The sequence below is a fragment of the Ailuropoda melanoleuca genome, chromosome 13 (assembly GCF_002007445.2).
Source record: "Ailuropoda melanoleuca isolate Jingjing chromosome 13, ASM200744v2, whole genome shotgun sequence".
NCBI classification, from domain to species: domain Eukaryota; kingdom Metazoa; phylum Chordata; class Mammalia; order Carnivora; family Ursidae; genus Ailuropoda; species Ailuropoda melanoleuca.
Genome location: NC_048230.1, coordinates 21,673,480 through 21,697,618, shown reverse-complemented (window position 1 = coordinate 21,697,618; position 24,139 = coordinate 21,673,480). Strand labels below are relative to the sequence as shown.

At 45.1% G+C, this 24,139-nt stretch overlaps 1 protein-coding gene across 8 annotated transcripts in view; it reads right to left on the bottom strand.

The window, feature by feature from the left end:
* Positions 1-6,834: 6,834 nt before the first annotated feature.
* ZNF652 (zinc finger protein 652) overlaps positions 6,835-24,139 on the bottom strand; it is a 56,120-nt gene continuing 38,815 nt past the window's right edge. For 5 of the 8 annotated variants that reach the window (XM_034641665.1, XM_034641663.1, XM_034641662.1 and 2 more), the window contains 5 exons: positions 21,713-22,875; positions 19,063-19,210; positions 18,600-18,715; positions 17,987-18,131; positions 6,835-9,985 (listed from right to left, as the gene is read on the bottom strand). In XM_034641665.1, coding sequence (XP_034497556.1) covers positions 9,474-9,985; positions 17,987-18,131; positions 18,600-18,715; positions 19,063-19,210; positions 21,713-22,615 — 1,824 coding nt within the window. In that variant the 5' untranslated portion in view covers positions 22,616-22,875 and the 3' untranslated portion in view covers positions 6,835-9,473. The remainder of the gene's footprint in view (positions 9,986-17,986; positions 18,132-18,599; positions 18,716-19,062; positions 19,211-21,712; positions 22,876-24,139) is intronic. The other 3 variants (XM_034641661.1, XM_019804342.2, XM_034641666.1) reach the window with 2 other exon arrangements.

Below are 24,139 nucleotides of genomic sequence, written 5' to 3'. Positions count from 1 at the left end.
CACAGACCTATAAACAAGCTGGGAGCCAAGAGAGGCTATTCTGTAAGACTTCAAAGAGGCATCTCCCGAAGTTTTGAGAAGAAAGGCTCTAAAGGACTCTGTTGCCCTCTTGTGGACAGAGCCAGTACTGCGGATGGAAGAGAACCATACAGCCCTTGTCAAGAAATGAGTAAAATGCATATTTCAACTGATGGAAGATTGAGAGGAATTCATCTGATTTTCAGAGCCTGCGGATCTATCCTTTGGGATACAACTTTAGAAGTAAACCCCTAAATCATGCCACACAGTCTCTTTCTTTTTCCCTTTTGGCAAAACCTAATGAGTTGCATCATCAAGCACAAAAAGGATATTTCCATTAGCGTCAGAGATGCTAAAAGAATAAAATGTTTCCCACCAACCTTCAAACGCAATTAAACGCAGCCCTGACTCCTCTGCAGGATGTGATGGGACGTCCCTGTTCACCTGTGAAAGGCAGGCAGGGAGGAAGCTGGGGCGGCTCAGGGGAGCTGGATAGTCCCAAACAACTTGATTCTTTGGCACATCCGAGTCAGAGGGCGGCTCTCGGGCTGGTCAACACCAGCATTCCCTTCTGAAGCGAAGCACAAGTCAGCTTCTACCTCTTCTAGCCCCATTCCCATTTCCTTCGTGTCCCCAAAACTGTTTTCAAGGAATCTGTACCATCCCCTATCTCACCGAAGCTCGGAGAGTGTGGAGGGAACCAGGAACTAGAAGCGGAGGGGACGCTNTTTCGGGGCCGGGACTCTGGTAAGCTGTGTCCGTCCGGGCTTCCGGGCTTCAGACCTCAGTCGTGATCCTTTTCTCAAACACTGTTTTCTAGGATATGTTCAGAAGGCCGCTCGCCTGGTCAGAGTGGGCGGGCGGGCAGCCCCAGCGGACGAGAACTCCCCACATTCTGTGGCCGGCAGCCCTGAAAACGTGTCATCCTGCAGACGGAGGCCGTCGGGTTAGTGAGCTGCGCAGGACTAAAGGCCACAGATGAGAGCAGATCAGGACGGCTCATCTCGCAGAAAACAAGGACCATTCACTGAGCAAGGAGACCTCAAAATGGTGCTCACAGAGGGTGAGGAAGAGAGGAAGGTAAGAAAGACACACGACAGATGGGGCTGCTTTTTTTTTTTTTTACTTTGAACATTAGCATTAAGTTTGTTACCGTACACATCCAAAGGCCCAGCACGTCGGAAATAGGAAGTGGCACACCTTGTACCAGAGTCTCACAAGAATAAAACAGACAATGCTACATCGAGTGGTTAAAAATACACAAAAAAAGTAGTTTTAACAGTCTATAAATTTTTTATACTTAAAATCATGATTGAGTTGAAATAAAAAAGTGCATTTCAATTGTTAAAAAAATAATATTGGTATAGTTAACACGAGGGGGGAGAAATCAGTACGTTGAGGGATCTGACAGGATGCTGGAAAGAGATGACTCCGGGAAGCTAGGCTAACTGGGAGATGCAGGGGGGAGCCTGGGTCTGCCTGGCCACAGCTCCCTGGGGCCAAGAGTTCTCCTCTCCCCAGCATCTTCGCCATCTGAAGAGATCCTGTCTTACCTCCCTGTCACCTCCCCAACTGAAAGGCTCCTCTACACTTTGCAGCAAGAGAGATACCTGCCCTACGCGAGTCCAACTTGACCTTCAATGGCGTCTTCGCAGAGGTAGGAGAGGGACACTGCCCCCTTCTGGACTTGACACAAGTACCCCAGCCGCATGGCCTGAATCCTTGCGACCTAGCAGGCGGAACAGGGACCAAGCAGCTTCTGTTTTGTCAAACTCCTTTGGACAAATGTTCAACATTCAACAACAAGCTTTGTAAACCTAACGCTAAACAATTCCTGGCAAGCAAACTGGGTTTTCTTTTCTTTAAGAAACGAGGAAAAGTGCAAGTGATTTCAGTACTGTTGGGGAAACCAAAAATAAAAACCAACAAGTTACACCTGGCCACCTGTTACCTAAACCAATCACAGCTTCAGTTTCGCTCACGTTTTGTCAAGTGTGGGAGTGGGTCAGACTCGGCCGGGGCGGGGGTGGGGGTGGGGGAGACTGAATTCCAACCTGGAGAAGTGGCTGCTGCTGGGGACCTCCCGCGGGTCAGGACTTGCTCCCTGGCATACCAGACCTGCCCTGGAGCAGAGGGGAGAAGCATTTCCTCCGTCCTACTCCAGAGTCAGCCCTGCTGCTTGTCCCTCTCGGATGGGATCCTCCCGCAGCGATGGTGGGGTGTGTGAGAAAGAAGTAAGGAGGGCCGCCTCCCTGCTCTGCACAGTAGAGCGCCCAAGGGGAGGTCCTAAGCTCTCCATCTCAGGCCACCGTTGTTTAAAGATGCCTGACCCACGAGGACCTCTGACCCACGCATCAGTCTTTGTTTGCATCCTGAAGGCTGAGCAATCACTCGACTTGGCAAGAAGGGAAAATGTCTTAAACACACAGACCTATAAACAAGCTGGGAGCCAAGAGAGGCTATTCTGTAAGACTTCAAAGAGGCATCTCCCGAAGTTTTGAGAAGAAAGGCTCTAAAGGACTCTGTTGCCCTCTTGTGGACAGAGCCAGTACTGCGGATGGAAGAGAACCATACAGCCCTTGTCAAGAAATGAGTAAAATGCATATTTCAACTGATGGAAGATTGAGAGGAATTCATCTGATTTTCAGAGCCTGCGGATCTATCCTTTGGGATACAACTTTAGAAGTAAACCCCTAAATCATGCCACACAGTCTCTTTCTTTTTCCCTTTTGGCAAAACCTAATGAGTTGCATCATCAAGCACAAAAAGGATATTTCCATTAGCGTCAGAGATGCTAAAAGAATAAAATGTTTCCCACCAACCTTCAAACGCAATTAAACGCAGCCCTGACTCCTCTGCAGGATGTGATGGGACGTCCCTGTTCACCTGTGAAAGGCAGGCAGGGAGGAAGCTGGGGCGGCTCAGGGGAGCTGGATAGTCCCAAACAACTTGATTCTTTGGCACATCCGAGTCAGAGGGCGGCTCTCGGGCTGGTCAACACCAGCATTCCCTTCTGAAGCGAAGCACAAGTCAGCTTCTACCTCTTCTAGCCCCATTCCCATTTCCTTCGTGTCCCCAAAACTGTTTTCAAGGAATCTGTACCATCCCCTATCTCACCGAAGCTCGGAGAGTGTGGAGGGAACCAGGAACTAGAAGCGGAGGGGACGCTTCTCAGGGCCCTTTGAGACTACTTGAGAAGACAAAGACCAAGCCAACAGTCTGTCTCAGGGATGTGGCTCCCCCAAGAGTGAGGCCGCCGTGCCTCTCCCCAACCTGTTGTGCTGCTTCGGACTTTGGAGAGAAGCCACACGTTTCAAAGTGGTTACTTCAGGTGGCCAGTTACAAGAAAAGAGGCAAACTTCCAGGTCAGTAACGGGGACCATCGAGGCAGATTAAAGTGGAAAGGATTTAAAACATGAAACTCTTGTTACTTATTTCTGTAGTCTACTTTTTATGCATTCTGTAAACTGGCCTTTCAACTCCAAATAGTCAGGGAGGCCTTCAGATATCTTGAATTGATTCATTATCAAACATTACCCAATTCTTACAATTTTGCACCGTCTCACCAATTTACATACTGTCGCCAGGCAAAAAGGGTTAGGAGTTTATTAACAGCTGCCTTCATAGACTCCCACTTTGTGTGGTTATTAGTCTTGAAAACCTGAGTATTAGTATTATCAACTTTAAGAAGGACATGACATTTTGGGTCAGAAAGGAACAATTTTGACTACGACCAAAATACTCAATAGCTTTCATTCACTTAAAGAAAAGAAAATGCAACCCCATTTCCTCATTTTAAAGAGTTCTACTTGTTTTCAGTCTTAGAGGAGAACCGAACAGGAGCAAGGGGCCTGCACAACGACACACACGTCAGTTCTGACTGTGAAAGATGAGCCGATTGCTACCAGGGTTTACCAAGAAGGTGCTCCTATCACGTGGAGAACACACTGCAACCCCCTTTTTATTACATCCTTCATATATTATGAATCACACTTTTAAAATTCATGAGATGAGAACAAGTAGCAAGGAAGGTAACTGGAAGTTTCTGAGGGACAGGCGGATGGATGAGAGGCAGATCGACAACAATAAAGGACTTCTGATCAACCCAGAGAGCGATTTCCAATTCACTTGACTGAACTAGAATTATGGGTGCAATCTTCCGGAATGTTTCTGGAAGAGAGAGTGCATGCAGGAGCAGGGCACAGCAACAACAGCTTTTGGGATCCCTTCATCAGAAAGGGGAGGCATTCAGGGAGACCCACCATGAGAAGAAGATGTTCAAGGCAGGTGCTCAGTGACCCTTAATTTTAAAGGAATATCTTGTTTTTGATGAAAGAAAAGCAAATGAGGAGTAAGGATAAAATCTTTCATCACTAGCGACGGACTAGGTCAAGAAATAAGATGTAAGCAAGAGTGTAAATGTAATCTGCAAGTGACACGGGGCAACAGAACAGGAATAGGTCCAGAATTCGCATCCAAGGGTCTAGCAAGTTTGGGGAGCCACACCAACGGGAGTAAGGGTGACTTCCAATACTCAGGAGAATGAAATAATCAGAGGTAGGATTCAGACCAGGGAAAGGCTGTTCCGGGATGCTGGCTTTTTGAAGGCACTCAAGAACAGAGTGAAAGACTGAGCTGCAGTGAGCTAACGGGGTGGGAGTGGGGTGGGGGAGGGAGGTCGGGGGGAAGCGTGGACTCACTTATCTGTCACAAGGAAATAAACACAACTCCAGGAACGTTGTGACAATACATATATTATCGAGGAATACATAGAGTAATAAGGTAGTAGAAATCCACTTTGTAAGTAGTTTCTTACAACAAATATAGCTTCTGCTTAGGGAATAAGAAAGAGAAGTCTGTTTTCTGGATATGCCACTCTGCAAAACAGCTGTGACTTAAATCAAGAATTGGATAAGTGGCACATTAATCTCATTCTTTAAACAAATTTACTGAAGCTAAGGCTTCAAAATTGGGACAACCAAGGAGTTTGCTTTTCCTTTGAATCTTGCAAAACCTATCCTCTAAGACAAAAAGATCTGATCATAGAGTCTATAAAAAGTCTAGAGAGTATAAAAGGACAGAACTATGAAAGTGGACTTATTGATGGCAACTTTTATGGCTTCCATAGAAAGTGTGGAGAGGATCTCTGGTTTGCTTCATCGAGGTAGTGTCCAGGGCCGGAAGGCCGTCGTTACTCAGTTCAAATGCTACAGATGACAGGAGCAGGGTAGTACGGGTGTTCTTATTGCATAAAATGCCACTGTCTCTGGTGGCTAATGACCTTTCATTCCTGAAAAGACATGATCTTTTGGGAAATTTCCTATCTTAGTTTAGGCAAAGAGAAATTAAAACCCGATATTTATTTGCTCAATTTTATCGTCCGAAGAATTCCAAGCGAGCTGGCTTTAGTCATGGTAGAAGGGTTGATAAAATTCTTAAATGTAACTTATCCCCCTTTTCATTAAATACTCCCATGCGGTCTAGAACAGCACCGCAAAGTTCATCGTGTGGATCAGCGACGCAATACAAGTTGTCTCTTCTGCACAGTAGCTCAAACAGGAGGGTTTCCCCTAACTTGTTTCCATCCTTCTACCTCCTCTTCTTTTTACAATAAAATCCCCTGCCTACCATTCTGGGGAAAATAAATATCATCGTCAATGGATTTCTATTTCTGCCTGCTCTTCTCAAAATTTAAAACTTCCAGTGACATAAAAATGAAACACACATATCCATTTGACAAACAGAGGAACTGAAAACAATTTCAAGAACTAGGAAACTCAAAGTGGACAAGCATCTCTTCAGCGTATTTTGCCTTCAGTTAGTATCCTAGGGACAATAAAATTATAGGGAGCCTTCTAACCCCAATGAAAAGGTACTTCCAAAAAATGTCTTTTTCTTTTTTTTTAAAGATGGTACAACCACGGTAATGTAATGCTCAGTCATTAATTTAGGACAATTCGTGTAAATGGTAGACTGTGAACGTATACATAACTGATTTGCACAGATTTCTTTGAACTTCCATAAAGTCTTATGTGGAGACTCCCTGCTTGCTAAAAATAAGAATCAAATCACAAATATACATAGAAATGAAGCCACGTGCCTTTAAACTGCTCATCTTATTTTCTTCATTCAAATTAAAAAATCTAACTCAGAATGAGCCTACCTGACTCAGTTTGAGAAAGCAGCAAGCAGCCTTTTGTTAAGGCTGAGGAAGAGTTTATATTTGAATGATAAATCTATGAGAAAAAAGAATAGAAAAAGGAAAAAAAAAAAAAGCAACATCAACTCAAGAAAGTCCTTGGGAATTTTCCTCGAGTAAGTCTTAACCCTATCAACGATATAAGCCTTTGAAGACAGTAAAATTAAGTAATGAGAAACAGCCTCAACTGGGTATCTATATAATGCTGAAATGTGGCCTCTCTTGTCTTTAAGAGACGGACAGATAAGGGCTGAGAACTCAAACTCCTCCATGGTTCTTTTTTTCATAGACAGACAGCAAGCAGGCATGAAGTTCTGAAGTCACAGGGCGCTGTGCCCTATGTCGGAGGGAACACACCACAGAACACAACTTGCATCTTAGTGAAGGACCCCAGTCAAATTTCCAACCCTGAGTCTGAGTCTTAAGCACGTTAAACCTGATGCACAATTATGTTTAAGGCTTAATCCTGCAGTTCTTGTACTCAGAAGCACGGATGCTGTGAACATTCTTAATGCATTTCATTATATATATGTGATAGGACACTGACGAGGAGCCATTATGTTCTGAGCAGTGTTCCTGAAGACCACAATTCCCAAGTCAGGGAAGGTATACTTATCTAGGGAAAAAAATTAGAAGTTTCTAGATTGTTCCATAATACATTTCACTGTGAACTGTATTATGTGACAATGCTTATTAAAAAAAAAAAAAATCTTTTTTTTTTTTTGCTTCTGTTAAGGGTGGTGGTGATTATTTGCTTAATACTGGTTTTCCTATGTAGTAGGCATTTTTTTATGGCTATAATCACTTGGATGAAAAAATCAAATATGACTACCTGAATTTTCCAGTGTATAATTATAGTACACTTCATAAAATGGTTGATTTAACGGTCTCAAGTCTAGAATTCAGAATTGCTGCCCAATACGGTAAGTTTATGTAGAATAAAATAAGGTACTAAAACCAATTAAGTTGCAATTTACATCTTTAAAAAAAAACCATCTTAGTATTACAGGCTTGGCCATTAAGTAATGACATGTCTACATGAAGGTGTAGACCCGCCCACAAACTTGTCGTGGAATGGGAGGAGCTTGTGGGGTAAGGGGAGGCAGCCACTAAAGAAATAACGGTCACAAACAAGAAGTTAACTTTCCTTATTGGTTTGGGTACCTGGGTGTCCAGAAACTGTATACAAAGACTTAAAATAACATTCTTTAAAAATGACATCCACAAACAGGAAGAAAAGTAGGTCCTGGGATACTTTTCGGCCTCATTCCAAAATTTTCCTATGCTCATCATAGAAGAGGAAAGGCAATAACCAGAAGGAAAAAGTGAGGAAATTTTAAACCAAAAAGCTAGTAGTGAACGTGGTATTTACAAAATAGGGACTTGACCTCACTTGAGAGTTCCATTTTTTCCTACCACAGAGCTAATCAGCCAGAAAAGTGCTTGAAACATATCTGCACATTTAATATTAAAAATAAATAAAAGCCAGGGTTCTGATTTAGGCAATGATCTAGGAGCCTGAGGAAACACAAATGAAGACATGTCCAGATTAAAACACAGAGGGAGAGAGAGAGAGAGCAGACCTAGTTTTGGAACTCTGTTCTCTGAGATAAAAAACAAAAACCAACACCACGGTTTTTAGCTATACTGAGTCTGGAGAAATCTGATCAGTTAAATACGAGCAAAAAGTGAGCCCTTCTCTTCCGCCTTCCCCATAGAAGCTCCTGATTGACCGTGCTTCTCTGAAGCTTCCCAAACCTGAAAAAGGAGCCTGTCTTAAGGGTGTTAGAGACGCTGCTCTCCCCACCTGTGAACACTGCTGTCCCATAATTATCTGCAGAGAACAGGGTAGCCCAACGTAGGCATTTTCTTTCCCTTGCTACAACTGACCCTGTGACAGAAGGGCTCCAAGCTGTGGCTATATCCACAGATGAACAGACATCTGAAAGCCCAGAGTCCATTAGTTCTCCTCCCAACTTCTCAGCTACTGTCAGGACACCGTGTTTGTGGTCTTAGTGTACTATTTTACCTTGTCACAACAACTCTAGAGAAACGCAGCAACCTCAAAACCAGCAGCGTGTCGTGACACTTCCATCTGTCGTCACCACAGGTGGGACACGAGCAAGCTCTGGGGACAGGGAGACACAGACATGACCGAGGACACGAAACCTCCACCACTTCTTCCTCCTGACGGCAAGCAGCTTGACTCAGAGTTTTAAAACCCACAAGCTTGAGGTGACCCCCCCTGGAAAAGGTCCAGCTCCCTGCAAATCTTTGTTCCATGGAACGCGGTGACCCCACCAAGTGAAACGTGGAGGACAGGAGCATGTCGACGAGCCTAACACACAGACACTTGAATGTGACGCAGAGATCTGAAAACCTAGCAAGGACTTAACGCCAAGTTCGGAAAGTGACACCTCATCGTGCAGTGACCTGGTGTCTGGAGACCCTCGCACCTACAGCTGGTCTCTCTGCAGCACCTTTGAGTTGTACGGATGTAAGAATAACTTTGAACTATAGAAGTTATATGCATCTTTAAGAATCACATTTTGATGATTATAAAAATTTTTTTTTCTATTTTACAACATAGGCCCAGCTACACTGAAAAAATTACACCGCTTATTGAAATACATTTCATTTTAGAAACAGACCACTAAAGAAGTCTATACAAAAACTCTAAAATAATTTCTGTAGTAAAATAAAGAGTGCGTTAGGAGAGCTACACAAAGAAGACACTTCCCGTCTTTCTCTATAATGCTGGATATACTGGGAAACACGGCCGGCTCCATTCCGAAGCCAGCCCCAAAAGCTGAAAAGAATTTGTTACGATACACAGTGATACAATTAATGCTCTGGATTAATCTCACAGCCTTCCCGATTAGTACAAAGGAAACCAGGCCTGTCCCCTCTTTGAGGAGAAGTCCGGGATATAAAAGCAAGCATACCTCATGAGCTGATATGAAATTATAAAATTCCACAAGTCTGAGTATTTGAAATTTATAAAAGTCACCAGAAAATGCGAGCAAGACGGGCTTGAGTTCGGTGGTTCCCCTGGTTTAGATGACAGTTCCCTCCGTGAGCTCAAGGTAGTCTTCGCGTTCATTCCCTCGGACGTGCCGATTCACCAAGACGATGACAAAGCTCTCGGTGGAGGCTGAGGGGAGTCTGGCGGCGACAGAAGTGCTCACCAGCTCCCTCTCTGCACACGCACACGCGGGCACACGACTCGGGGAGAACACACGTGAGGAGGCGGACGTTAATGATGCTGTGCGGAACTGTTCTTCTCGGCCAGGTGCCGCAGAAAGTTGTCCTCGCCCTGGCCTCTGTGATTTAAAGGCTCGCTCTTGAAGAGAGCGGGAGGTGGGGGCAGGTGCGGGACCGGAGGGATGGGAAGGTGGTGCGGGTGGTGAGGGTGCGGGTGGATGTGGAGGTGTGAGAAGGGGTGGGGGATGGGCCGGGGGGGGAGAGCGCTCACAGGATTCATACTGATCGGAGGGGTGGGGGTGGCGGGTGTGTTCACCACAGAAGGAACTGGGGTGGCCGGGGAAGTGGTCAGTGGGATCTGGACAGCAGGCGGCACGTTCACGGGGCTGGTCACCCGGAAGCATTTCTCCTTGTGGGCCTTAAGCATGTTGGAGAAGCGGAACCGCTGGCCGCACACGTCACACGGATAGGGCTTCTCGCCTGTGTGAGTTCTGCGGTGCCTCTTCATGTTGGGGCGGCTGGTGAAGCTTTTGCCACAGATTTCACAGATAAAGGGTTTCTCTCCTGAGACGAACACAGACACAAAAACATGATTAACATACTAGGCGGTAATTATGTGCTCCCGCCATCCCTCATCTTTAACCAGGAGATTAGCGCTCCTCTCCCTTCAAGGCATGTTATAGTCTAAGTGCCATGAAAGAGTCTCCCAAAGTTGGGAATTCACAAGTAAGAGCAGACAGGAGTGAAACTTACACACAACCTACCATCTGGGCATGGTCTAAAAAAAAAAAAAAAAAAAAAAAAGAGGCCCCCTACAGTAGCAATCCTTCACATGTACGTGAAGAACCGTTCCCATCGTTCTCCCATGGTCAAGGCAGCTAGGACCGTGGACATGTTATCTCTGCGTCTTGAATTTGGGCCAAGCTCGTCTGTTAGCCATTTCTGAATTCCAAACAAAAGGAAGACTGCTAGACATGTCCCGTGGAGCAAAGAAGTCTCTTCGTGTCTCCTCACACATAATCCCTAGCATGTGGCGTACTTTTTGGTGCTGGACTTGGAAATGCTAGATGGCTCGTCCGCCACCAGGACTCTCCCGCCGCAGCAGCTCCCGGTGGGGGAGTTCCGGCCGTTCCTACAGATGATGTCTTGGGTCTGTGGGACTACCTGGCACACCTGAGCAGCACACGGCGTTCCTGGGGCCAGTCTCCTAACTGCCCCCAAGAGACTCTGCCAACCCCGACTGTCCTCACACCACTCCCAAATGTCCAAGGGTGTGGGGAGGGGTGGGAGGGGGGCTCCTGGCCCTGGTTGGGAAGCGTGGGGCCCATGAATCAAAAAGGAAACAAGGGGTGCCTGAGTAGCACAGCGGTTGAGCGTCTGCCTTCAGCTCAGGGCGTGATCCCGGTGTTGTGGGATCGAGCCCCACATCAGGCTCTTCCGCTATAAGCCTGCTTCTTCCTCTCCCACTCCCCCTGCTTGTGTTCCCTCTCTCGCTGGCTGTCTGTACCTCTGTCAAATAAATAAATAAAATCTTTAAAAAAAAAAGGAAACAAAATTCCATAATTCTAAAGGCACTGAGGGAGGAAATAAGGGGTTAATTTTTAGGGTTCCTAAGTTTCCTTTGGACCATGGCACAGTTCCATGCAGTCTGCTTTTCTACCCGGGCCACAGGGGGAAACGAAACGGTTTCTGAACATCTATGTCCATTCACCACTTCATACGGAATGCTACGGTGACACCTGTGTGCACGTGCTTCACGGACCACAGGCTTGTACTGATGAATTCCTTCGTCAGTGCTCAGTGGACGAAGCTTGGACCTTTCCTGGAACTCCCGCTGCGAGAGGCTGTTCTCACCGCAGTTACGGCTCCCTTTTGTTCTGACAGTGTCCTCACTCTACTCTGCATATATGATAGCTCTGGTGTACGGAGGCTTCCTGCGTGCCTGGTACCGTTCCAGCCACTTTACACCTATGAGCTCTGGTGATCCTCACGGCGACAGCCCGTATGAGGCAGCTGTTACCATTCCTATTTTACTGATAGGGAAACTAAGGAGTTTGCCCAGAGTTCTACAGCTAGAGGGGAGCCAGGATTTCATACTGCAGTCTGGTTCCATCCACAGCATGCTTTTGACACACAAAACATGGCACTGCACACCTTGACGCTTTGTGCATCCCCGCACAAACGAGGGAAAATCACGTCCCTCCTGTTCTCCAGTCTGGGACCCCTTCGTACACGAGCAGAGAACACCTCTTCACCATAGCGCAGTTCTTATTTCTTCTCTCTGCCTTTGGAAACTGGCAGCTCCCACTGCCCTCCTTCTGTGAATGCCGGAATTGTCCTCGCTTCCTCAAGAGACTGGACTGTGCAGTCAGGAGGGAACGGTCTCGGCTGTAATCACCAGTACTAGTTCCTGACATCCTTCTCTCTCAGCTTTTCATTATTCAGTCGCTGCCACGGCTAGGCTCTTCACTGTGATTCATATTCAACTTTCTAGATAACCTCAGAGCCCACCTTGTTTTTCCATCTTTTTAACCCGTTTCTTCCAATTACCTTAAAAACTTCAAATCTCTGTTAAACAGAACTGATTAAATCAATATGGCATACCCATCTGATGGAAAGCGCCATTAAAAACAGTATTATGAAAGTACAGAAATAGAATTACTAACAGGAAAATACATAATCTATTAAGCTTATAGTCTACGAAGTAAATTGAGCAAGTTATGAAAATGTACACATGGTATTATCCACTTTTGGTTAGAAACAGGTATAGAAAAAATATGGAAAGAACCACAACAAATGTCGGTGATTCTCTCTAGGTAATGGGATGATGAGTGATGTTTTATTTTTTGTGCTTACACGCACTTCCTGTTTCTCTCACATAAACACGATTTACTAGTATAATACAAGGTTTTAAAAGCACACCTGTCTGACAACCTCTCAATCCCCCCCTGGGCTCGCCAGAGTTAGCACTCTTTACTCCCAACAGCTATAGGGAAACAGAGCCAAAGGACTCACTCTCTGAATTATTAGTCTAATCAGAGCACGGGCTCACTTGATTCACTAATCACTTCTTAGGCACACTAGACCCTGTGTCCACAAACAGCACGGATTCATCATAAGCTCACTGAAATATACAGACACTAACTTTCTGCTGCGTGTTCCAACCGGGATCAAATCCAGGATCTCTCTAACCATCGCCCGTTTGCAGTCTTCTCGGCTATAATGATTTGCCACAGAAAGGCCAAAAACTATTAGAACCCACCTACCACAAATCCATGGATTCAAATTAAAAGTGGGTCCTTTTTATTGCTTAGTACTCTTTTATTCATTTCTTGAAGTCCTACCAAATTTTCCACATTAGTTGTTCCAGACATAAGCCTACAATCCCACTTACCTCTAAGTCTCCCTACTCATCAGGCCCCATCTCCTGATTGTACTAACGAGTGATGTTAAGGTCTCCGTGAGACCTCGAGGTAAGATTCCAACGAGGCTGAAATGAGGAAAACTAAAAATGTAACATTTGCAATCAACCACCTGCACAGTGTCCCACTTTAAGGGAGAGCTGGTAACCGGGTGGCTGGAAGATACACTAAAGCTAAGTCCAGCGAGGTAACTGGAAAAGTGTCTATGTCAACATCAATACACTTAAGGACGTGACCTCGCTGCTACATAAAAAGCGAAGCTGATTTTAAGAAGCAGTACTGTAATGAGTCTGAAGAAAGACTGACACACGAAGGCAGAAGTCTACAGCGAGACAGAAAAGAACAAGAATTTGGCTGGCCACCTAGCTGTTCTTTGCACTGTTCAGAGGAGAAAGCGATCTGGCTTCCGGTCGGCTTCGTATGAGCTGCCTTGAGCAGCAACCAGAAATCTGTATGTCTACACATGCAGCCGAGGTCTCTCTCAAGTCTTTAACTTTAAACCCAGTCTGCAAACTGCCTACTGGCTATTTCCACTTGACTGTCCCGTAGGGTCTCAAAACTAACTAGTGCAACATTAAATTCATTATCCCACTTAGCAAACCTGGTCAGCCCTCTACCCTTCTCTATCTTGACAAATGGCATTCAAGACCCAAATCTGGGATTATCCCTTGATCCTTCCCTTCTGCACCACCTTTATCCAATCAGTCCCCATACTCATCTAGCCCTATCTTGTGTACCACTTTCATCTCACCCACTGCCATCACCACAGTCCCTATCACCACCCTCACTCGCCTCCATTCCTGTGACATCCATCTGACTGGTTTCGTCATCTCTTTTCTTGCTCCCTACCTTCCCGTTTTCTAACCCGTAGCCAGGGTGAACTTTCAGACTCGTGTCGCAATCTGCTCATCCCACTGTCCTTAGAATAAAGTGCAAACTTTTTACATGGCTTATGGGTTTTTTTTGGTGACGTGGCACCTGCTTACTGCTCTCCAGTCTCATGTCTCATCAGACTTCCTGCCTGGCCGCCCCCATCCACCAAACTCTAGCCAATTTCGTTTAGTTCCATGCACTTGCTGTGCGCTCTTTAGTGAACCCTGCGTGTCTACCCAGCCAGCTCTATGCTGCAAGCCCTGTGAACCTGGGGACCTTTCAATCCCGTTCCCTACAGTAGCCCAGTTGAGTAGGTTCTTGGTTAATGTTTATATTTAAGTATTTGTTAATTCTCAGACATGCGTTCCGTGGCATACTGCCATCCCTGAAACAGATCGATACCTTACACTCAGGGGCCTGCCATTTTCATTTGCAGCGTTTCCTTAGCAGTGTACAAATTAAGTGTGTCTTACAAGAGATGGCTTCTTGGACTTCTGCATGCAGGGTACTCACCATTAAGATCACTCGACTACCTTCCTCTGCTGTAATGCCCTGTCCCTACCAATCTTCTGATGATAATTTAGCTTCTAATATAGATTTTTATTTAGGCAAAGAACATGTTGACCAAAGAAATAAGAGTTCTGAACCATCTGCCGCTCAGCCTTTTCACGTAAATAAATCAGCAATTTTATCTATATGTCATTAAGGCTATTTAACGCATTATCAATCCCTCTGATCTTGATCTGCTTGAGTGCACGGACTCATTCTGGAAGCTGAGAACCAGACTCTGGAATGGTGCGGTTTGCCCTTATGGTGTCCTGCACATCCCTCCATTTTATGACTCGCTACATTAAATTATATCAGAATCATTAAAATATGTGGTTCTGGAATCAGACTGCCTTGGACAAGTGATTTACTCTCCGAGCCTCGGTTTCCTCATTTAATAAATGAAGATAATAATAGGTGATTGTGATAAATTGGAAATACAAGGAAAGCGCTTAGAACAGTATCTGGCACATGGCAGACAATGCATTGTAGTGCTTCTATGATCACGATTACGATTATTACCACCACCAGCCCTGTCCCTGGACTGTAAGCTCCTTGAGGGCAAAAACCAGGTCTGAATTCATCCTTGTGTGGCCAGGCACTCAGCGCCGTACACGGTACAAGGAGAATCAGCAATTATTCTATGTTGAACTCACCCCACGTCCCCAAGGTCCTAGGAAACCCCGCCTGAGGGCTGGGTGGCCTCCCTAGACAGGGTCTGCCTCACTTCTCTTTAACTGCAAAGAAACAGCCCAATCAAGGGCAGTTCCTGCAATGGCTTAATCCCCAACAAAACATACTCTAAATGTGGTTACGCCCAGCCTCAAAAGAGCTCTTTCTTTTCTTCTTCAATGCTAATCCTTCTCTTTGTATTTTCCCAGGTCCCTTATTTAACACCAAAAACCAGAGACCCGCGAGCCTGTAGCGAACGGCAGAGCCAGGTGTGCCCAACCCCACTGGCCGGCCACTTTCCCAATTTGAGTATTACGAGCAATATTAAAAGGCAGATGACAAACCAGGGGAAAGTACTTTAATACTGGTGTGAAATGAGGTCCAGTATATGTAAATATGTATAAAGAGCTATTAGAAACAATAAAAAGAAGTCAAACACTGCAATGGCAAGATAAATACAAAAAAGGCACAAGCAATTCAGGAAGGAAAATATACTCACACTCACCAAGCACATGAGGAAATGTCCAAGCTCACTTAGCAATGAGTTAAATGCAAATTAATACAGTCAGAAACCATTTTCCACCCATCAAATCAGCAAGGGTTTTATTTAGCACTGGAAAACGTTGGGGAGATGGGCGCCTTCATAGGCAGCCGGTAAGAGCATATGTGGATGGTTGTTTTGGAATACGTACCACCAGGTCTTAACACTATGCCTGTCTCTTTGCCCTAATAATCCCGTTTCCGGGAATTTATCCTAAGCAAATAATCATGGATGTGTTATTTATAACACAGTTTTCTTTCTTTCTTTCTTTCTTTCTTTCTTTCTTTCTTTCTTTCTTTATATTTTTAAAGATTTTATTTATTTATTCGACAGAGATAGAGACAGCCAGCGAGAGAGGGAACACAAGCAGGGGGAGTGGGAGAGGAAGAANAAGAAGCAGGCTCACAGCAGAGGAGCCTGATGTGGGGCTCGATCCCATAACGCTGGGATCATGCCCTGAGCCGAAGGCAGACGCTTAACAGCTGTGCCACCCAGGTGCCCCAATAACACAGTATTATTTATAACAGCAGAAAAACTGGAAACAGAAATCATCTAAATGTCCAGCAGTTTAAATAAATGTCCAGTTGGCTAAATAAAATGGAAACGGCATTCTTTACTTTATAGGACTACCGTAAAAGTTACACTGATTATGTGAGGTAATGTACGTAAAGCACTTTAGATAGTGCCTGGCATATATGTGCGTAATAAACAATGGCTATTATTACAGCAAATTTACCAGAAGGAATATTATACAACCATTAAAATTATATTGCTGTTAATGACATAATACAGTAAAAAGGAAAAATCAACTACAATAAAGACCCAGTTTTTGTTTTATGTCTATATACATAAATACATAAACACTTATGTATAGTATCTATCTACATGTGTATCAAGAAACTAAAGAATTTTTTAAAAAAATGTTTGCCAAAATGTTAACAGTAATGATATTTCAGTGATGATTTTTGTTTTTAACTTTCACATTTTCTAATATTCTTTTTAGTAAGTATATACCACTCTTTCAATGAGAAGGATATTAGGTGGCTGTATTTCTTTGGAAGAAACAGGCAATGTTAAGCTTGCCTATTTGGTTAAAGAAGAATATTTAACATAAAATTTTATTCAACAAATATGTTAATCATAAAACATATACTCTGGTTTATATTATGGACATTTCAGGGTCTAAAGAAAGAAGGACAAAGGGGAAGGGAGAAAGAGAAAGAAAGGCAGGAGGAGGAGAGAAGAGGGAACCGGGAGAAAGACGCCTAGGAGACGCGCAGAGAGGAGGAGGGCAGCGTGGGGACAGAGGTGTCGCTGGCTGTGGGTTCCTTCCAACAAGTGATGCGGCCACCAGCTCTGGGGCACCCACCACGTCCCAAGCATTGTGTATCAAAGTGACACAACTTCTGCCTTCAAAAAAGCTTATTTTCTATCTAGTTCCATGGCATCCTGCTTTACAACAAAAAACTGAATCCTAAAAGCGACTCAGAACTAAGAGCCCATCCAAGAGTCACCAAATTAAAAGAGGAGAATTTGTTAATTACTCTGCTATGTCCTGCTGTCTATCCACTCAGGTCTCAAAGTTCTCATTACCCTTTAAGGTGGAATTTACTTAATTAAACTCCTCTCATGACCCTTCATCTAGACTCATCCTTAACATCGGAGGGTGCTCTGCTCTGAAAGGGAAAGAAGCCCACCAGGCAGGCATTTTTCTCTGAACTTCAACAGGAGAATGGGAGCTAAAGCGATCCAGCCACGGCACAGTTTCCTCACCTCTGTTACCCCGTGGACTAACAGGATGTAGAATCCTGTGAGGAGATTTTATTTACAAACCCGAAAAATGGTTCACACTGTTCAGTTTGTACAAAGACAGCTAACCCCAGAATATCAAGTTAAGGCTGCGATACAATGATGCAGTGTTTACAGGGGGCGCTACTCCTTCAGCCAGTAGTCAAATGCTTACGAGATTCACCTCCATGCTAGGAAGCAAAACCCCCCAGAAACACAAAATAGTTAAAATACGATTTAACTGCAGCTGATGGGAGTTGTTTCTGAAAAGCGGTAATTCTGGGGAAATCCAATCTGATCAAACTTTAAGCACACCGAGGGGGTATTCTATTTAAAGAAGTGTCCTTCAGTTTTGAAAGGTCCAGAAGCCTTTCCTTAAAAAAAAAAAAAAAAAAAATCGCATACATTGTGTACAATGCACAGTCACGAAACAAACTGCATACAATTTCAGGAGACCCTGTGCCCCAAGAAAACAAGCCAGGGTCTTGAAGGGACCCACGGTGAAAAGGCACTCACAGATAATCCTTTTTTTAAATGAACAGAGTGATGAAAGCCCCATTTTTCAGGCTAAAAAAATCTGGATTTTTATATGCCAGGTTTCTTGCAAGTGGAATTTGCACTTGGAATGCAAATCCGTGCTTTTGGTTTTTACATAGACAGACTCACAGGTGACCGTCAACGAGTGTCCGAGACATAGCTGTACTTTCCCCAAGAAATTCTTACCAGTGTGTGTTTTCATGTGTTCGTCGAAGTACTGCTTCATGTTGAAATCCTTGCCGCACCACTGGCACATGAACTGTTTGTGCCCGATGTGGATGCTCATGTGGGAGCGCAGCTGGTACTTGTACTGAAACCTCTCGTCACAGTTCTGCATTGGACACAGTGGAGAGTTTTGAATGCCGAGCACGGCAGCTTTCCTCGAGCCCACCCTGCAAACTCTCTGAGATTAGGCTTCTCTTTCACACTTAAAATAGAAGCTGCCGTGTCAACTATTTGGCTCTGCTATATTCCTGCCACTCAGTTATTCATAAAAGGGAATTTTCTCCCATAATTAGCACTGAAGTTACACCCAACTTCTCTGGATTACTGAGGGAGGAAACATAACCCACCGTGTGTTATTCCCGGGCTTAACCTTATCTATGAGGGTTAACAGCGTGTTAAAGATGACCTTTCTCTACCTGGCAGTGAAGGTGACATCTGGCGCTCCGAGCGCGTGCCTGCAGGGCCCGTGGAAACGCAGCCTCGCGCCTGTACTATGCATGTCTCTCTCTCACTGCTCACCACATCTACAAAAGCTCGCCCCTAGGCCTGGGCCTGGGGGCAGCACGTTCCTTACCTCGCATCTGAAGGGCTTCTCTCCAGAATGCTGCAAGGAGTGCACCTTGAGGGACATGCTGCGCTTGAACGACTTTCCACAGGTCTCGCACGTAAAGGGCATGTCTTTCGTGTGCGCTGCAACACAGAGCGCACCACACTCAGAATAAGCCCACCGAAAAGCTCACACGGGGAAAGCCTCCTGTCCTACTGCCAGGGCCGCGTGCCTTTTGGACTTTCTACACTTTAATTTGTGAGGCGTAATAGCAACATTCTGAAGAGAAACCGAAATAACAAGGTTGGAAAGGCACCTGTCCCGTGTCAGTCGGTGACGCTTGCTGGGGACGTGTCGCAGGTAGCTTCGACAAGTCAGAACGGATTAAAGGGAGGCCGTTCCTCAGAGCCTGCCCCATGCGAAGCATAAAACACACCAAAGAACAAGGAAAAATTATAGGCGTGAGAGAAAAGCCACAGAAGAAACTTACCAACCATGTGTTTCCGCACGTGAGCCATAGTATAGAATTTCTTCTCACAGATTTCACAGGAAAATTTCTTTTCTGCATACCCATGGACGATCTTGATGTGTTCATGAAGGGACCAGAGTTTCTTGAAGGATTTGTTACAGGAAACACACTGAGCAGGATAAATAGAAATAATCTTTATTTACGGGGGCTTGCAGAAAGGCATAGCTGCCGACTGGCTGATGAAACGGGCGTGCCTGAGATTCGAGGCACAAGGCGAGAATCCAAACAAATGCCAGTCCTCCGAGGAGTCCAGATGCCAACACCAACATCTGTATGTTCAACTTCCCAAGAGGCATCTTTTAGAGACGCTTTGGGAGTACGAAAACACTGGCAAAAAGTAAAACGAAAAGGAATGGAAAGTTCCACTAATATGAGAGACTTGATTGCTTTTATCAAATTAGTACAGTACCAGTGGAGAAGAACCAAGTTTTTAAAAATAAATGGATTACCAAGAGCAGCTGCCTTCTACACACAGTCACTAAGCAGTTCACAGGTGTTTACCAGGGAATACAAACTAATTTTAAATGAGCATAAATAAAAACGAGATAAAACACATATTAACGGTTATAGATCTGCAGAAGTGTAACAATGTTTCTGTACCTTAAAGAATGCATCGGAAGCCTTCGTTAACACAGTTATTGAGATTTTATTATACTTTCCCATATCTGATTTACTCTGTGAGACATGTCCCTCTGGCAGAATTTCCTGTGACTTCTAAGCTGTCAGTATCATCCTCCCGCTCCCTGGTAGCCAGCCCCAGATCGACAGGAGACACACGCAACAGTGCCTCATTCCTTGTATTACGAATCAGCAACAGTCTGGAATATCAGGCATAACATGTATCAAAATAAAGTGCTTCCGGTGAAAGCAAAACAATACTAGAAAGTTCTAGGTAACCACCAGCTCAGAGACATTTAAGGGAACAAGTTAGTTACTCACTAGAAATAAAAATCTCTGAACATCACAGTCACTTCAGGAAACAAGGACTCTGAGGAGTGGGGGGAAAAAAAGCCTCTGGTTGGACCCGCTTGAGAGGAGGACAGACCTGCCCCTACAAGGCACTGCGCAGGGCAGGCTTTCAATTTTCACTCATGACTGGCTCTCCGGGATCATGAGGAGCTGTATGTATGGACAGAGCAGCATTCTTCAGGAAGGTAAAGAGAGCTCTTTCAGCAGAAGCCACAGAACCTGAATGCAAGCTGAAGTGCCGCACGGTGAGCAACAGTGAGGAAAGTCACAGAATGAGGGTGTAGTCAGTGTTTCCTTTCTGCAACTTAACAAAGCACATTTAAGTAAAAAAAAAAACCAAAACCCCAAAACCCCCCCAAAACAAAAAACAACCAAACAAAAAACCCCACAACTATATGGACATCAAGATACAACTTTCAGCAGTGAGTCGGTGGTCGGAGAAGCCAAGGGTGACCCCTAGGGAGCAGCACCGCCTCACAGCGCCCTCGGCCTGACCGGTCACAATCAATCTGTAACCAAGCAAGGGCAGCGGTAGTTACCGGAGGGTCTGGGCGCCACGACTCAGCCTTCTTTCATTGCCAAGCGTGTCAGAGACCAAGTCACAAAAGCAGCGGATTTTTGGCAAACATAATTTATATTTAAAAGAATCTCTTTCAAGTAAAGCAGTGATCTCAATTGTTGATTAAAAGCGAGAGGTAAAGTGAAAAAAGGAGGCGCACTCCAGATGCAGCGCACGCCAAGAAACCAAGCAAACCAAAACAATCGCATTTTTCAAAGGAAGTCTGGCTTAAATACGGCACAACGCATTTGCATTTTACATATCTTACGGAGACAGTAATAGACTTACCTTTTATGAACATTCATTAATATGCATTCACATGTACAAACCAATACAGCTCAACATAAGATCATTCACTCGACATAATTAGCACACCTCTGAACCTATCACAATACAGTCCTTTCAAGACACCAGCCTGGTTTGAAAGCCACATTGTTACCTTAATAATACTGCACATAGCATTAGTAACCCTACTGCCAGGTGGGCAACATTTTCAACCAGCTCAGCCTCTGTTTAAAGTCTGCATATTCCCATGGGCTCAGCCTCTTGATAAATTTAATGTTGTCATCTCTCCACTGGTAAGAGCAAACTCACTCCTGGAGATCTTCCATTTTTCACCGGTCTGAGTCATTACGGTTTTTGTCCCCATCAGCTGCACTAGAATCTGGCATCCTTTCAAACCTAGAAGGGGATCTCTCTCTATTCCTGACCTTTACTCAGTATCTCCCACCTTGACAGAGAAGATGCCAGAATGAATTACGTATTAAACGTCTCACAACAGTGAATCTCAGTACAAAGTCGGTGTTGACTTTACCTCCCGGGCAATCAATCACCTACAACAGATTCCCCCTTCCAGTGTACCTGGGTTCCCACTAGTCCAGCGTCAGGTAAATGTAATACTTTTGAAAGAAAATGTTAAGCCTGGGTTTTGAAAAGACCAAAGCAGGAGCTTTTTAAAAAGAGACATCGGTGAAAACTGTCCCTTCAGCCTCTACTGTATTTATTCTCTTGGGCAGATACCAGGTGAGTCTCAACAGCCAGGTTCTATCCTGGAAAGTTTGCCCTCTCGGTGATGAAACCTACCTGAATATTTTTTTCACAGTCTGTTTGCTGGTGAAGGGACAGCTCACTTTCCAGGACAAACTTCTTGCCACACTTATCACAAATCTGCATACGCCTGTGAGTAACGTTCATGTGCTTCTCCAGGTACCAGCGAGTATTAAACACCCTGGGGCACTTCTCACAGGTCAGAGTCTCTTTCTCTTCACACTTGGCCTTCTGGACTGGCGCTTTGGGCTCCTTGGCGGCCCTCTTCTTCCGCTTCGGCGGCTCCACGCTCTTCCTACGCCCTCTCGTAGTCCTGGGAGTCGGGGAAGTGGTCGCCGCAGCCACGGAGCCGGCTCTCCTGGTTCTCCTTTGTGTGACGCTGGCCTTCTCCGCCGCCTTCTCCTTCTTCTTCTGTCTTCCGTTCTCTCCATAGTCATTGCTGTCATCGGTGGCCTCTTCCTCACTCTCCTCCTCCTCCTCCTCACTGCTTGTCTTAAGAACAGGAGTCTCTTTGGACTGAGAAGAGACACCCTTTTCCCCTTTAGAGACATTTAATGTTTGATTATTAAGGTTTACCTCCACTATGATCTGCTCCCTTTTGTAAGAGACTTCCTCCTCCTCCTCCTCTTCCGTGTCATCAGAATTCTCCCGGTCCTCCTTCACAGCGCGCACGTCAGACACTGCTCTTGGCTCCCTGAAATACGGCTGTTCCTCGGCTTCGTGGAGATGGGGCTTGCTCATCTTGGTGTCCACTAACACAGAATAAGGACTTCCTGATTCCCTTTTGTACACTTTGGTGGACAGGTCAAGTTCTTGGTTGGCACCATGGTAAAAGGTAGATGGCACTGGGGCACGACGGCTGTCTTCCTGTGCCATTCCTACTGCACGCGCCGCGCAGCTCTCCACCAGCTCCTGACGAGAGCTGGCTGTGTGGCTCATGGGTGAGTGGCCCGATTTATGACGCAGTTCAGACTGTAGAGAAACAGCTTTAAAACAGGGTAGTTATTAAGACTCAAATCTTTTTCCATCCACAAAAAATCACTCAAATGAAAAAAAAAAAAAGTATTCCTGGAACCTGTGTGCAATCCCTCCAGGGTGGCAGCACCAAAGCAGAGGTTGGAAGGTTTGGTATCACGGCAAGAGCAGAGCGCTAGCGACTTTCTTTCGAGGAGAGCTGCAATGGACTTGGAGCATCTTATCTGCAAAGAAAAGCAAAGAAGAGAAAAGGTCAGATACCACGATTTCCTTCTCACAGCATGCACGTACATCACACAACACAACTGAAAATGACTCAACTCTTTACAGAGGCGATTCCTTATCCTGCTTAAATGGATCCGTGTGGGCTACTGGTTTGCTAAATTCAACACAATTTTGTTAGAATGTAAATTCTAAGAAAGCAGGAGTCTATCTGTCCAGTGCACCGAGCTATCCTTAGAGCTTAGCGTAGTGCCAAGCGCTTAGTAGGTGTTCAGTACGTATCTGATGACAAAACGAACACGTACTATCACATGGCATTCGTTATGCTAGATGCTACAGGACACACTGATACGGCAGAATATACGGTCTCTGTCCACAAGGAGTTTACAGTCTTGTCATATAAACAGGTGTCCTAGGTGAAACGCACCAGAGTTTTATGCTGGCTGGCTTTGTTTTCAACATCAGTCACTACCATCCACCACAGTTAGGACTCAAAGAACAAAGCGGGCCGTGAGCTAGGCTGGGGACCAGGGAAATAAAACAGCTTTTTTTTTTTTTTTTTTAAAGATTTTATTTGACAAAGAGAGAGCCAACCAGCGAGAGACGGAACACAAGCAGGGGGAGTGGAAGGGGAAGAAGCAGGCTCCCGGCAGAGCAGGGAGCCCGATGTGGGGCTCGATCCCAGGGCCCTGGGATCAGGCCCTGAGCCGAAGGCAAACAGCCTCAGCCACCCAGGCGCCCCTAAAACAGCTAACTGGTGTAACTACAGAAGAGACAGAAAATGTCCGTGGCCTTAAATGATGCATAATCTCGGCAGAGATATTATTATAGATATTACTGGTTTCAGGTTCATCAGCGTAATTTCAAAGTTGCTAAGTGTTTTTAAGTTTGTTCCATGGGTAGCTCACTAGATCCACTCAATAGCCGGCAAATTTTTTCATGTGTCAGTTGCACAGAAGTCTAATAAATTCTAAGAAACAGTAACCATCAGGTCGATACGGTTCCAAGAAAAATGAAACCATCCATTAAAAAAAAACAAAAAACAGGGGCGCCTGGGTGGCACAGCGGTTGGGCGTCTGCCTTCGGCTCAGGGCGTGATCCCGGCGTTATGGGATCGAGCCCCACATCAGGCTCCTCTGCTATGAGCCTGCTTCTTCCTCTCCCACTCCCCCTGCTTGTGTTCCCTCTCTCGCTGGCTGTCTCTGTCTCTGTCAAATAAATAAAATCTTTAAAAAAAGTGTATTTAAAAAAAAAAAAAACGAGAAG